We start from the raw sequence: 14834 nt of genomic DNA on the forward strand, positions 1-14834 counted from the left end.
ACTCTCAATGAAACGATCAAACAGGACATTGTTCCTGTGCCCCCGGGGACAATGTGTCAATAATAGACCTCCCCCTGCCCCCTCCCCCTAAATCTGCCTGCTGCAACTGATCAGTCAGCCAGTCCAGTCAGTCGGTCGGTCGGTGGGTCAGTCAGTCCAGTCAGTCACTCAATCCAATCAGTCGAACCGTCAGTGAGCCAATTAGTGATTCACTGATTCAGTCAGTCAGTTAGTCATACCGTCAGTCATTCAGTAAGTCAATCAGTCAGTAATTCAGTCGGTATGTCAGTCAGTCAGTCAGTCAATCAGTCAGTCAGTCAGTCCAGGCACAGGACGGTCCCGTACAGAGCGAGAGAGCGCTCATCGTTTTCAAGTCGCTGGGCTCAACTCCAAAATGATTTTATTGTTTTCTTTTTGGCAAGCATGGGTGATTCCTGAGTCGTCTCTCCTGTCCTAAAAACACATGCCGCCCGAACAAAAATGTAAAAGAAAAAAGGGAAAGCCGGGAGAGAGGGATGGGCAGGGAGGACCTCTAAGCCGGGGCTGGAGCCTGCAAGGCCGGCATCCATAATGAAAGTGCTGCTCCTCTGAAGAGGAGGAGGAGGAGGAGGAGGCGGTCAGACTGATCCGCCCGCTACAGTGTCCGCACAATGAGGCTGTTATACTCACAACAAGCATGTCTCTCTGCCCAGACGCCACGCACAGAGAAAACTGTTGACACCCACAAAATAACACAGTTCCCATTACATCACGCTGCGGTCCATCTCTCTCTTTTTTTCGTTTTCTCTTTGGGAGACGGAGGAGGTTATGTGTAAATTTAGTCCAGCGGTTGGTTACTCCACCCAACCTGCTGTCTCGTGTTGTTATTGTTAGCGCCATGGCAAGGGGTTTTGTTTAAAGCGGCTCTCAAGGCACAAATAAGATAACAGAGTGTATCAGAAACAAGTAATGGCTTTGTTAACCGTTTGTTTTAGTTTGTTTCATGAATTCCTTAACCTAAACTCTGGCACTCATCATCTGTGCACGCAGACACAAGACAACCCTTTGTAGCTAAACAATTAGCCATATGATGCTACGTGTGCGGCATCATGTCGCAGCCATACACTTTCATATCATGAACACTTTTTTCCCTTTAGGGCCTTATTCTTTCACTGCCCAAAACATGACTAGAAATAATCAGTTATCTAAAGAAAAAAAGGAAAGCTCTTCAAAGGTTAAATGCAGTCTTTCCTTGGTAAATTGAGAATAAATTCCCCCTCCTGCCCAAGCTGAACACGCAAGCCCTAGTGTGGTTCCCCAGGCAATGCACCTGGGCTTCATCTTTCTGTGGACGTCGTGGAATAAGGCCCGGCAACGTGGAATGGAGAATAGAGTTGATGATTATCTTGAGGGGGGGAAAGAAGCCCTATTGCTTTCCATGGTGCCTCTGACGGCCAGGAGACCATTTCAGAGACACTTTTGGTCTGGGTTTCCAGTAAAGTCAACTTTGTTTGTTTTTTATGGTAATTTCAATTTGCTGCAGTGACAACGAATGCGTGTCAAAATTGTGTTTCACTTGGCTCGGCGTTTCCTTACTTTCTCATCCCAGAGTGGAGTAAAACTCCAGCGTCTTTGCTCGTGTGGAGGACTCAAATTCTCAAACACAAAATGTGCCTGCAAACATCTGGATATCAAACGGCGCACACATGTCTTTCTCATTCTTCCTTTTTCCCCTTTGGACATTATTCTCCAAATCTAAGATAGGATTTTACATAATCCTTTTGAAGAAAGTTGATATTCCAGCACTGCACAATCAGGCGAGCATGGTATACTCACTTTCCCTGAGGTAATTGAGATGTGAGAGCAGCACTTCGGCGTTGTACATGGTGGTGAGTCTCAGGAAGTCCTCCTTGCTCATCTTGCACAGCTCTTTGCCGTCCGTGTTCTGAAACATGGCCGTGTCCATCTCCAGCAGCCCGTACTCCTTGATGGCCCACTCCAGCCACTGGCGAACATGGTCCTGAGACCATAATGATGGGTCTGGAGGAAAGTACGAAACACACAGAGAGAAGGGAACGAAGGAGAGAGTTTGGCTGTTATACTGCGTGGATACACGGGACATACTGTTTTATATCACAGCAGTGAAACACTGAGAAAGAGAGAGAGAGAGAGAGAGAGAGAGAGAGAGAGAGAGAGAGAGAGAGAGAGAGAGAGAGAGAGAGACAGAGAGAGAGAGACAGAGAGAGAGAGGGAGAGAGTGAGAGAAAGGTGGACAAATTGAAAACAGCACGATGTATCCAAAAACAGACGCGCTTTCAAGTAGTCGGGAATAATTCCTCGGTGTTTATTTTAAACAGATGGGTGAGATTTGAGCAGATCCCAACGATTCATATAGTGTCAGGTAAGCTGTCAGTTGTAGATGTGCTATTCTCAAATCCTTTCCTGTGACTGTCTTCACTAAACAATTCATGTTGGTTTATGTGGTAAACCTTTTCCAGACCTCTTCAAAACCTCTGAGACACATGTACAGGGAACGGAATACATATGCACAGAAAATGATCGTTTAGACATACTTTATGGCTGGAGTACGATAAAATGCACTGCTGAATTCAATTTGTAAAGTAAACAGTCACCTCGCTTCCAGTGGTTGAGACATAGCGGTCATGGGGGGGAAGTTATAAGGTCAATGGTTGAGTGGCCTTATGCATAAGTGGGTTTTGATAGCCCTTTAAATGGAAACTGTTGCCATGGCTTCACATTATTTTAAATAAAATGACTTATATTCCCTCCTTCTAGACACATGGTCAGCCTCTTGTGATTAAAGGTTTCACACAACTCCTAGTCAACCCTGGCATTAATAAGAAGACTTATTCATTAAAAACAACCAGTGCTGCATAAATTCTATGCTCAATATTTGAATATTTCATACGACCTAACTGTCTTCTGTGAGGTAGTGTGATTGGCCCCTTACCTGCGGGAACAATGACCCTTCTCTCATTGGTCGTCATGTTGGGAGGCGGGGCGTTCTTCTCATCCATGTAGTTTCCGTAGTTCATCTGAGAGATGTCGTTGGCCCCAACTAATTTATTGCATTTACCTACACTGCAGTCCACTGGGGACTCTCTGCTTCATTCACACAAAAACACACACAGACACATGCACACAGACACAGGGACACACACACACACACACACACACACACACGCACACACACACACACACACACACACACACACACACACACACACACAAAGGGTAAGTCAGCCATAGGACATTATTATGTGTTACAAAAGATGGTTAAATCTAGCTTTGACCCAGCATCCTAGAACAGTGCTCATATAGTGGTCATCACTATGAACAGTTATCAGGCCATTTAGAACAAAAATAATTTGGATTAATTTTTTACAGCTAAGAAGGAGTTTTGAATATCTAAACATTCAGCAAACTTTTCACAAAAAGCTTGGTGCATTAAAAAATAAAATAGTTTTCCTCGCAAAAATAGGTGAAGTCAATATATTTCCTCATAAAAGCAACAATCTATAACTATTATTTTCTTTATTATTTTCCTTAGCCAAACAATGGAGTCAGCTAGTACATCGATAAGGATCATGGTTGATTATAGAACGACACTGAGGACAGCAGCATATAATCAAAAACACTGACATATTACATATGCCTTAGGTAACTCAATATATACCCTCCTCTAATCCACCGGCTAATGAAAATACGAGAGCATATACGAGGCCAACAGAAGGCCGTAAAGCAGGGCCATTACCTGGATCCATTCATGTGCTCATATTCCCGCTTGACGTTGACTCGGACTGGCTGGCTGATCCACTCTTGCTGCGGGGGCAAGGGATTGATTTTGTGGGTCTGGCCATAGTCCTGTGTTCCAGATGCGGTCATGTCTGTCTTGGGGAGGGGGGCGGCAGCAGCGTACGGTGGCTCGAATAATGACTGGTCTTCACTCACCACTGATAGCGCCTCCTGTAAGCCACAAGGAGCGGCAGTTAGTGTAAGTACAGTGAGAAGTAACACTGCTTTAATCAACACAATACCAGTGAAGAACTTCAAACGCTAAGATAGGATTTTACATTATCCTATTTATCCCAGTACTGCGATCCAGGGAGCATATACCCACGTTACCCTGAGATTATTGAGATAAGAGGGCATTACTTCAGCAACAACTTTTTGGACGATTTCAACAGTAGAAATAGAGGGATGGATTAATCTGTGTGAATAGAGGAATTGTGGCTTTATATGGCTTTATATTTCAGTTATACCCCAGGTTACACATTTTTGTCAACCTGTTGACCTCACAGGGCTCTTGAAAGCCTGTGATCTCAGAAACAACCGTTTTGGCACAGTGAGCTTGCAGCAGTTATGTGCAGTTATAGGCCCTATCGCAACCTGGCATCCTCAGTAGCTTTTGTATACAATGCGCGAGCCCATGTAGCAACAGTAGCTTCCTGTTGATGTTAGAATAACTAGAAGTCTCCGTCGTAAACATTATGACTAAGTGTTTTATGCCGACGGCTGTCCCCAATGGAACGGGGGTTCTCTCTCAGGTACATTCAAATCTCAAAGGAAACCATATTAGTAAACAAATTGCCATAGCAATGGCTTATCACGTATGGGTGTAATGGGACAGGGGACCAGTAGGATAAGTCCAGTGAGTCACATATTTGCTCTCCCTATTATTGGTCTGGCCCCCTGATGCAAGCCTCCTGTCTTGTCTGGGTCCTCTCCCTCATTCCTGTTGTTGTTGCTTCGTCTTCTTCCTTGAGAAACAGCTGAAGCCTCAACAGAAGCTCTCAGCCCCATATAGCTGTGGTGTGCCCCCCCCCCGCTGGACTCATGTACGTTTATTAAAGAAAACAAACGCAGGGACGCAGGGCTTGCCCGGACGCTCTGTTTTTACCACGCGCTGCTGATCTGGTGTCTTGCGAGCAAAGCCCTGTGTTGTGTAGTGTCCCCTCAGTTGATTGTATATATATATCTCCTGCTGTGAGCTTGCACCACCACCACCACCAACACCCCAATCATTTCAACACTGGGTCAAACTGTGGCTGATTGGCCTGCTTTGCCCTGAGAGCCTGTGAAATTGAATGATACACACAATGCAATCGTTAGTTTTGCATTGTATATCTAATTTGTAACTTCTTGAGACTAAGGTCACAAACACTAAAAGCCACAAATCGTACATGCAATGCAATCGTGAGTTTTGCATTGTAAACTAATTTGTTACTTCACGAGACTAATGTCACAAACACTAAAAGCATCAAATCTTCCATGCAATGTCATCGTGAGTTTTGCATTGTAAAACTAAACACACACACTAAAAGCAACAAATCTCCCTTCCTCTGCAATCCTTACAGGGATAGGTTGATGTTAAATTTGACGCATCCCATCTTGATATGAAATGTTCTGCAGGCATACTTTGTACAGAGACATATGTCATTCCTAATGATTTAATTGGTGTGTTGTATTATAGGAACAGATGCTATCGAGATTTGAGTGCTGGAGAAACAGTGCCAGATCGGTGGTAGCAAAATGGCGCCCTCTTTTGAAATGCTGTCATCCCGCAGTTAGTATTGTTTTCATAGCAAGGTATTATTAACTGGGTAGCAAAGAAAAAAACAACATGATTGTTTTACACAATATGCCGTTTCTCACAGTGGTTTAGTTGATGTTCAGATGTAAATGTTTTAAGATTCAGAAAGATTTGACGCATGATCCCTAGATGGATTTTCCTTCTGGAAATCATACAAAAAAAACTAAAACTAAAAATATATGTCTTAGTATACATATGCATACATTTTAAATCATTCAATGGTTTTGGGATAAAGCCTTCATCCCCAGATGTGATCATAAACAAGACGAAATTGTCAAAACATTTCCAGACAGTTTCAAACTATTTCCAGTCAGTCAAAAAGGAAAAAGCAACAGATATCAGTGAATTTGTTCATATCCAGACAGTGTACCCATGTAGCCAATGAGATAAATGTCAGTGCTTGTAGCCCACTCTATAAACAAAGTAGCCAAAACCACGACAACGCCAACGGCCTAGTCAGAATTAGACATGCCAGTGATTTAGATCAGTATAGGGCCCTGCGACTGCGTGGATACACGCAGCGCTGCTATCTGACTAGCCCACACCAGCTAGCCTGTGGATGATAAAGTTTGGAGCAGTAACTTACTGCAGCATGATAAGACTGACCCAAGCTATTGTGGCTGTTGCTCGTGTTAATTCATAATGACTTTATCAGCCCCCACTGTTCTCAGTCCAGACCCATGTGTTTATTGAGATTATGAAACGTCTTTAAAAATAGGAATTTTTGAAGACTGAGCTGTCTCGGGAAATGTGGTGTGTTTTCATCTGGTATCTGAGGGGAACACATGCAAGATAGCAGATATGTTTTTAAGACAATGTGGGGAAGTGATCGTGCCTAATAATACATTTGTATACTGTAATACTGAGTGTCCTCACGATCTGTTTTGCTGGCCCCATACACCTGCCTCTAATAGAACGAATATATTCTGTATTCTGACTCTACAAAGCCCCCCCCCAAATGAGTCACAACCAACTGGAACAGAACTCAACATCCAGATTGCACGTGCCTCTGTTTGGCGTTCACACGCGCGCGCACACACACACACACACACACACACACACACACACACACACACACACACACACACACACACACACACACACACACACACACACCCAAACATACACACACGTACACCCACACACCGATATCTCAGGAGCTGGTGTGTGGGTGTGTGTGTGTTGGGGGGGGGGGCATTCCTGTCTTTTGTTTAAGATGGAAAAGGAAACCTGTCAGGAAAAGATTGCATGAAACAGGAAACTCTCATGGCTTGGTAGCATTTCCTTTGCATGAGTGAGTCAGAATACTGTTAGCAGGCCGGACCTCTACACGCAAGGAAACATAATTGATTGTGATGCAATAACTTTGCAATACACATATTAGAGGCTAAGCTATAGATGGGGCCTTAAGAACAGACCGTACCAACTGATCATCCTCCTAATTGATCAACATTGAGCGCGTTAGAATGGACTGGAGCCTGCCATTTATGTGTCTAGCCCACGTTTACACTCTTCCAAACCTTACACCACACCCAGTCACCACAAACCCGCTACTTTATTTTCCAAAAGAAAACAAGCACCCTCATTTAAAGAAGAAAGAAAACAGCAACAACATCACGTGAATGCATATGTTGCACTGTTCCTAGTGAACTGGAAGCCATAGGCTGCAATCGAGGCATGACAATATATAAACAAATAAGGAATTGCCATTCAACATCTGGTGTATCCAGCCATCATCTGGAATTTCACTGTCGGGGACAGTAGCCAGTGATAATGCGGACCAGCATTCTTCCTTTCCAATGCACCGTTTCCAAATAGTTGAGCAACTCTCTATAACTGTCTGCCAAGGTATGATTGTCAATCTGTGGTCGTTTCGTGTCGCAAATTATAGTTACGGGACTACTGGTATATAAGGTTTCAAAATAGACTGTCAAAACAACCTTGTGAAATCACTGTTTGTCTTGGATATAAGAATATAACACCTAGGGGCAAGGAAGCGAGCATTTAGCTTCATTTCTTTTCTCTTTTTTTTTATTCTCCAACTACACCGTTTGTTTTGTTGAGCGACGACCGGCTCTGGGGAGACGGCCCGCCGACTGGAGCACAGCACACGCCGCTGCAGCTCAACATACAAACACACACACACACACACACACACACACACACACACACACACACACACACACACACACACACACACACACACACACACACACACACACACACACACACACCCACACACACGCACACACACACACACACACACACACACACCACTGGAACGAGTCGTGGGATCTAACGGTACCACGAGCCTCATCCAGCAGCCGCACTCGTTCGTCCTCTCACACCCGTAAACTGAAAATAAAATAAAATAATCGCACCGGTACCCTTCCTGCGTCAAGGAGTCACTTTGCGTTTAGGAAAAATCGTGTTGTTTGAGCCCAAAAAGTACCCGCTCCGGTGGACAGTAGACGCGCGTAATGGTGCGCTATGGGTCCCGGAGTCCGAAGCGAGGCTGAATAATCCGAAATCAGTTGCGGTCCCTTCTCAAAAAAAGAAAGTATGGCTACAAATTGTTGTCGATCAAAAAAACAATAAAGAATAGCAAATGTGAGTGAGTCCATCTACCCCCTCTTCGACAAACCGTAAAAAGCCGCTAGTTTCCCTCAGTTTGGAGCCTCGCTCTCAGACACAGGATCCGTGCGAAGAGGAGGCGCAACTCCAAAAAGCATTCTCTCATAAACTCCTACTCCTCCGTTCACCAGCCTTACCTTAATAGTTCCGTCCATTTTGCGCAAATTTCAGTGGACCCCGACAATATTCCATACATGACACACTCCTGCATTAATCCCAGCCCCCGGTATGTCGCGCGGAGAAAGAGACAGTTAACCGGATGGGTTTTTTTCCTTCTAAATTTGGGAAGTGAAGTCACCGCTGTGGAGAAGGAAGCTGTGTGTCACTGAAAGCCCTGCCTTCACCACGGCGGCACCCACCAGCAGGATACTGTCCCGCAGAGATAAGACGGGGGAAACAATTGCGCACCCAGCTTCACTGTTTTGTTTTTCCTCGGAAATATTTACAGGATGGCTGGCTGCGTTGTGCAGAAACGCATTGATGCAGCCCGCTGTGCTGCCTGTGTGTGTTGTGCTCTTTTTCTTTTTTTTCTTTTTAAGTTGAGCTGTTCTTTGGCAGGAGTGTGTGGTGCTGTGGAGATTGTTCACTCCACGTATTCTAACACGAGATGAATGCGCTCTATTGATGCGCGTCTAGCTGCGGCTGGACACTTTAGTTAGGCCTGCTTTGAGCGTGATGCTCACGCCTGCCTGTAGGCTGCCTTTATCCGCAATGCAAGTTTTTTTTTTCATTTATACTCATCCGGTACAAAACTTTTTTGCCATTATTTTTTTTCCGGAAAAGGCTAAGATAATACTTGTCCTTTTAAAAGGTGAATTAATGTGTATCGCAATTAACCTAAGAATAGATTATTTTATGATATTTATGATATTTTTTCGTTTGTTATAGTGCTAACTCGAACCCATTACGTTTGTTCAGACATCATTAATAGCCTACAATGGCATTCCTCCCATAACCGCACAGTGTGCAGAGGTCTGCTCTCCACGTGTGAGTACGCGGTCTGCCACTGGTCTGAATGAACGCTAGGGCCTGTTTATAGGACTGCGGTGCTGTTGAAAGTGAACATCATGTTGTTACTTTTCTAAGGCTTCACTGCTCTCGTTGTTGGTGTTGTTTCGGTTCTTATTTTTTGCTGTAGGCCTTGCGTGTCGTCCCGCAGATTGTCCAACCACACAGCCTACATCTAATGAGCAGCAGTAGGTCTAATACTACTGGGGGGGGGGAACAAAACCCCAACCCATACCTACTGCATTTGTCCTTATCCACCGCCACACCAAATTGCCCTCATCAATTCAAGCACAATTTCTGCAGCCCTAATGTCGGACATGGAGCCAGCCCTGAACGGGACCAGACCGGTGGGATTGTGCCTGGGGGGGGGGGGGGGGGGGGGGGGGGGGGCGGGGGCCTCGGAGTGGCCAAACAGAAACTGCGCCAGAACGACTGACAGCCGGGCCGACCTGTCTGCTCTCGACTTGGGAGTCTGTTGGGGGCAGAGCCCCCCCCGAGACCACCACATCTGGATCCTGCTAGGGGTCAAGGCTTCTCCTGCCTGAGGCCAGTGCAGCTTCATGTAATTAAGGGAGACACCTTGTTTAACTCTTTAGTGGCCGTTTCTCTTTTTACAAAGGCCTTCTTTGGCATTCCAGGTTCTTTTTGACGCCATTGCTGTTAATTATTAATGAATGCAGGTATTGTATTAATGCACTTTGGTCCACAGGAGATCCAATTTTTAAGATTTTCTTTTGGATAGTAAGAAGTTCAGTAGTTAGACATGTAAGCCTACCCTTTAATAAAATGAAACCATGTAATTTGAAATAGAATGCATAAATAACAACATCAGATGGTTGGAATACTAAAATACAGCCCAGGAAAACAGACAATGATTAAGGTTAAACGGCGGGCGGGATAGGCCTATACAATGACCATCATGAAGAGGACTGAAACAAACATTGTGGAAGGCCAATAAACAGATGCAAGTCGGTTTACACAGCAGACCACAACCCATCTGGCTCGCAACTGGAACTAGACAGCCAGACATGTATTCTTATTCCTCTAGCAGTAGCTCCTCATCTAGTACGGAACAACAGGCCAGAAGTGGGCGGGAAGCAGTGAGGTTAGGATAAGCAGCGTTTTAATAGTGGTGTGTCCACCCTCTCTGATCCATAGCCTATAGAGCTGCCAATCAACTCACCGACTGGGTAAAGTTGTCCAAATTGGCCCGTTTATTTGTAAATTAATTGAAAAGTCATTCTACTTTGGTTTATTCTCAAATGAAATATACAGAAATAAAAAAAAATAATAACGAATAACGAATCGTTTTTGTTTTTTTTTCTCCATACAGATGAAATAAGCTGGTCTCTCTTTTTCTTGCAGCAAAGGACAGCCGACCCGGGCACAGTCTGCTGCGTGTATGAGCAAAAACTGTTTCAGCCCTTGCTTCGGGCCATAATTAATTTGAGATTTATTTTTATTGGAAAGCTCCCGTCTCGTCTAGCCTTAAACAAACAAAACCGATGCTAGAGCGATTGGCTTGAATGAAAAGTAGGCTATTCCTTATTATTTCTATTGAGGCGTGCCACATTCTGGCCAATATTGCTCATAACTTGAAACTGTTGAACCTGCAGGTTCAATAAGTCCTGTGGCATGAAATACAATTCCATTTATATTTTATTTTGTGTGTGCCTCATGAAATAGCACATAGCATTCTTATTTATAAACAAAGAATGCAGTTGCATTTACAGGAGTCACTAAAAAAAGTTGTTGGGAGTCTCACTACATAAGGTTTCTCATTCATCAACCTGGGCTTAAGGAGAATAAAGACTCGTTTCAAAGCATATTTTCTCCTAAAACATTCCTTGATATTCAACTCTCGTGAAACAAATCAGGAATTGTCCATCGTCCAGGCTATATTCCTACCCCTTGCTGAAACTTCTTTCTGCAATGGCACACATTCTTGTATGAAAAGACCCCTTATGCAAAAAGGGGAATAAGTCGTCAAAACATAACAAGTCCCCCTTGGAAAAACGGCGATTGTGCAGATTATAAATGACCTGGGCCAATAACGAATGTCTTGCCGCAGGACAATGAGCCATTTTATTGAAAGACTGAAGTCTGCATCAATAGATGGTTTGAGGTTGCTAATGCAATAACACAGTTGCATTAACAGGTCACAAGTACAATATGCTGGTGAAATTCACCGAGGTTGGGATTTATTGTTAAAACCAGGGCAGTTTTGTAACTTTAGGCCTATAGGCGTCATGGTGGCATGTCGCACTTATGGGTATGTGATATGCCTTTTGTTAAAATGTGTCACATTAGGCTTGGTGTGAAACGATGACAACAATGTAATCTATGCCAAATGCCGATCTGCAGATATGTCTTTGAAATTTTGTTCGATCATGACCATCATTTAAAAACAAAAATAAAGTTGGATCTGGATCAAGAAAAACTCCAGGTGGCCCGAATCTGGAGCCTACAAGCTGAACACGGTCGTTGTTCAAAAGAAAGTGCAAGAATAAAAAAAAAGATCCCAGTCTGATCCCAATATTACCTGGTGGAATGGACGTTGATGTCTTACCTTGACGTAAGACGACGTGTCGGGCACAGTCTGAAACATATTCCCTTGGCAGGCAGGCCCAAGAGCGCACAGTGTTCCGTGGGCCCTACGGATAGAGAGCGCGTTGAACGACCATTAAAACCCTCTCAGTTCTGCTGCCAGGCGCATTTAGTGCAGCTAAATGTTGTCCAACAATAAGCAATTTTATATTTCCACTTATTTCCAAACGTGAAATTTGTGAGTTAGGCTGAAATGTTAAACGTCACATTGAGCTTTCTGTTGTTTGTTAAAATCAATTATTTCGTTTTCTTCGTGTTCAAAAAAAAAGAAGAAAAAGATTATATATAGATATAATACCATTCACTCTATATAAGAACAAACAGGGTATGCCAATGTAAACAACGGGTTGGGAAACAGCTTCCATGTACACGTCTCATAGCCTCTATTTTCCTGCACGTGATTCCGCTTTTTATATTGTTTCCGACCACATGGTATTCGACAATAGTAGCCTATTTCTAAAATGCTCTGCTGTGTATCAGTGGGCCTTCATGGCACTAAAGTATGGTAACGGATGAATAACAACCCGCCCCACAGGCAACACGGCTGTTCCATCCCCACCCCCATCTCGTTCTGCTCTCCAACTTGCAACATGTTGAAGCACTTTTCGCTTTAATAAGTGCAGCTTACAAAGTCTAGGGTGAAAGGGCACTTCGAGGACGGTGTCTTTAGCCATTCCCATGTGCAATTATCAAGAAGGCTGCAACACAACAACTATGGGATCCAACAAATTGGGGAGGATGACTGTAGTCTGAAGTAAAGGAAAGGGTTCTTTCCTGCATATGATAACATTGATTTATTAGGTGACCAGGGACATAATGATATATTACTTATATAATGTGTGATTTGAAAATAAAAGGACTGATAGGACTCAAATGAGACCTTCGCAATAGTACATGTTTTTGTCTTTATATTGCTTTCTAGGGTAGAAGGCGTGGGGTGTATACACGTATAAGGGGCCACTGTTTCTTCTTCTTCATCTACATCATCATCTTCTTCGTCTTCCTCTGTCTTTTCGGCTCCTGAAGGCTAACGCTAGGCTCGCCTCATAAAGTTTCCCGAATGCATCCAATTTCCAAACGGTAAAGGAGCATAGGATTCCGCATCTGTAGCCAATTAGAGGCTCGCGGCTCGAAGGGCTGTTGAATAACGGCGCGGACCTTCCTCCGAGACAGCCCGTGGGCCGGGTGCCTCTAGTGTTACATTCTAGCCTGCCTTACCTTGCACGACGACTAGCGCGCTGCTCTGCATCACGATTGAGACTCAGAGCCATTCCGACTCATCTAAATATGACCCCCCCCCCCCCCCCCCCCCCCCCCCAACCCCCATGTCGAAACTTTAAGATGCTATGAGTCCAAAATGCAAACCGCGATTGTAATAGTGCAGCACTATTTTAATACGAATGTGCATTTTTTTTTTATTAAGGGTTTGCCTATAGATAAGCTACAAATAAAAGTCTGAACATTGAATTTCCTATTTAACGAATATCATTTCAAATCAAACGCTGTTTGAAGTGAAGGCTGAATCGAGCGAACTCCTCACATCAGTTTTCGTGATCGGATAAAAAATGAATGCAACTAGTTTTAATGCATGTTTAACAACAACCCACGCACCGTAAAAACAACAGGAAAGCATTTATTAGAATCATGCATGCATGATCCCAGTGTTTGCTTACGGGCTGCAGAGAAACGGACATTTCTACGGTGCTTTTCCTTACTCACCTGTCGATATTGTCGCGGCCGTTTGTCTTCTCCGATTTAATTATTCCTCCGAACTAATATAAGTAGTTCCGTTACAACAAAAAGTCGTTTCCAATGATGACAGTGAGTTATTTTGGACGGGCGAAAGGGAGCGAAGGGTGCATGAATGGATATAATACTTAGAAGGCGACCATGCGGCAGCCAATGAGGAGGAAGAACCAGCCTCCTCTGCTGCAGCCGAGTTCATCGAACCGTGACAGGACAGAAGATGTTAACGCGCTGTAAAAGCGCAACGTCCTAAACGTTAACTATCATCTCTGACACCATATCGACACAACTTTTTTTATTTTATTTTGTTTGAAACGTTTCCAGATTTCCAAGTTTTGTTTTTGCAGAACGCTCCATAAATTACACCTGTTTTTGCAAGCTAAACGAATCAAACAAACACTTATCATTTAACCTCATGGTAGAGACCTTTTCACCTGCACTTGATGTTATTTTACATTAGGCCTACATACAATATTTAAAATAGGCTTAGGCTGCAACATTTCACAATAATATCTTTCTCATATTTTTTTAGATTTTTTTTATTTAATATTGTATGCATATATTTATTTGATCATCATCAGCACCAACCCATCAAATTACTGTGACATCTCGTCCGACTACATGCCTATCCACAGTTACGCAGAAGCTCAGAAACGTGCGCTCCGTGGCCCCGTGACACAGACACTCGTCTCCACCGACTGTCTTTCCTGTATAGTTGACCTGACTCAGTTCACTAACTTAATTTCCTTCACATTGGCCTCATCTTGCGCTTTACGGACCAACAGAAAGGGTTTGAGGGCAATTTCGTTTCAAGCAAACTCACCCGACCATTGCACTTTATAGCTGCGACTGTGACTTTCTTTTCTCACACTGCCATTCCGAGTGAAGCAAGGAATGTGTCAGCCAAAGAGGGAAGTGCTTTTCAACTGTTAAAAACATTTCCCAAACTGAGAAAAAAAATTGTCAGTGTGCTATTGGGCACCTGTGGCATATACGCACACAGGTTCACATGACTCCGATATGAGGTTGCTTTGTTTGGTGCATTATTTCCTAATGCGAGCGTGAGCGACAACAGCGACGGTGTGTTCCCAGCATGACACAATGGACGGAAATCTCAACATCCGCTTTACTGAAAACCGGCATCCACACAGGCCTGCTGTGTTGCCTCCCCCAGGATCTGTGTAAGACATTGTTTTGTTGACACGTTTAAACAGCAACTGTGACTACTGAAAAACCAAAACAACGA

General features: G+C 43.8%; 1 protein-coding gene across 5 annotated transcripts in view; it reads right to left on the reverse strand.

The window, feature by feature from the left end:
• fli1 (Fli-1 proto-oncogene, ETS transcription factor) overlaps positions 1-13679 on the reverse strand; it is a 32771-nt gene extending 19092 nt beyond the window's left edge. Inside the window, exons 1-5 of one of the 5 annotated variants that reach the window (XM_079731561.1) lie at positions 13562-13679; positions 11805-11889; positions 3755-3966; positions 2951-3102; positions 1816-2019 (exon numbers count right to left, since the gene is read on the reverse strand). In XM_079731561.1, the coding sequence (XP_079587687.1) occupies positions 1816-2019; positions 2951-3102; positions 3755-3966; positions 11805-11843 (607 nt within the window). In that variant the 5' untranslated portion in view covers positions 11844-11889; positions 13562-13679. Of the gene's footprint in view, positions 1-1815; positions 2020-2950; positions 3106-3754; positions 3967-7974; positions 8273-8364; positions 8518-11804; positions 11890-13561 lie in introns of those variants that run through there. The other 4 variants (XM_079731560.1, XM_079731563.1, XM_079731562.1 and 1 more) reach the window with 4 other exon arrangements.
• Positions 13680-14834: the final 1155 nt, after the last annotated feature.

This window comes from Pollachius pollachius (assembly GCF_949987615.1).
Source record: "Pollachius pollachius genome assembly, chromosome: 3".
Lineage (NCBI taxonomy): Eukaryota > Metazoa > Chordata > Actinopteri > Gadiformes > Gadidae > Pollachius > Pollachius pollachius.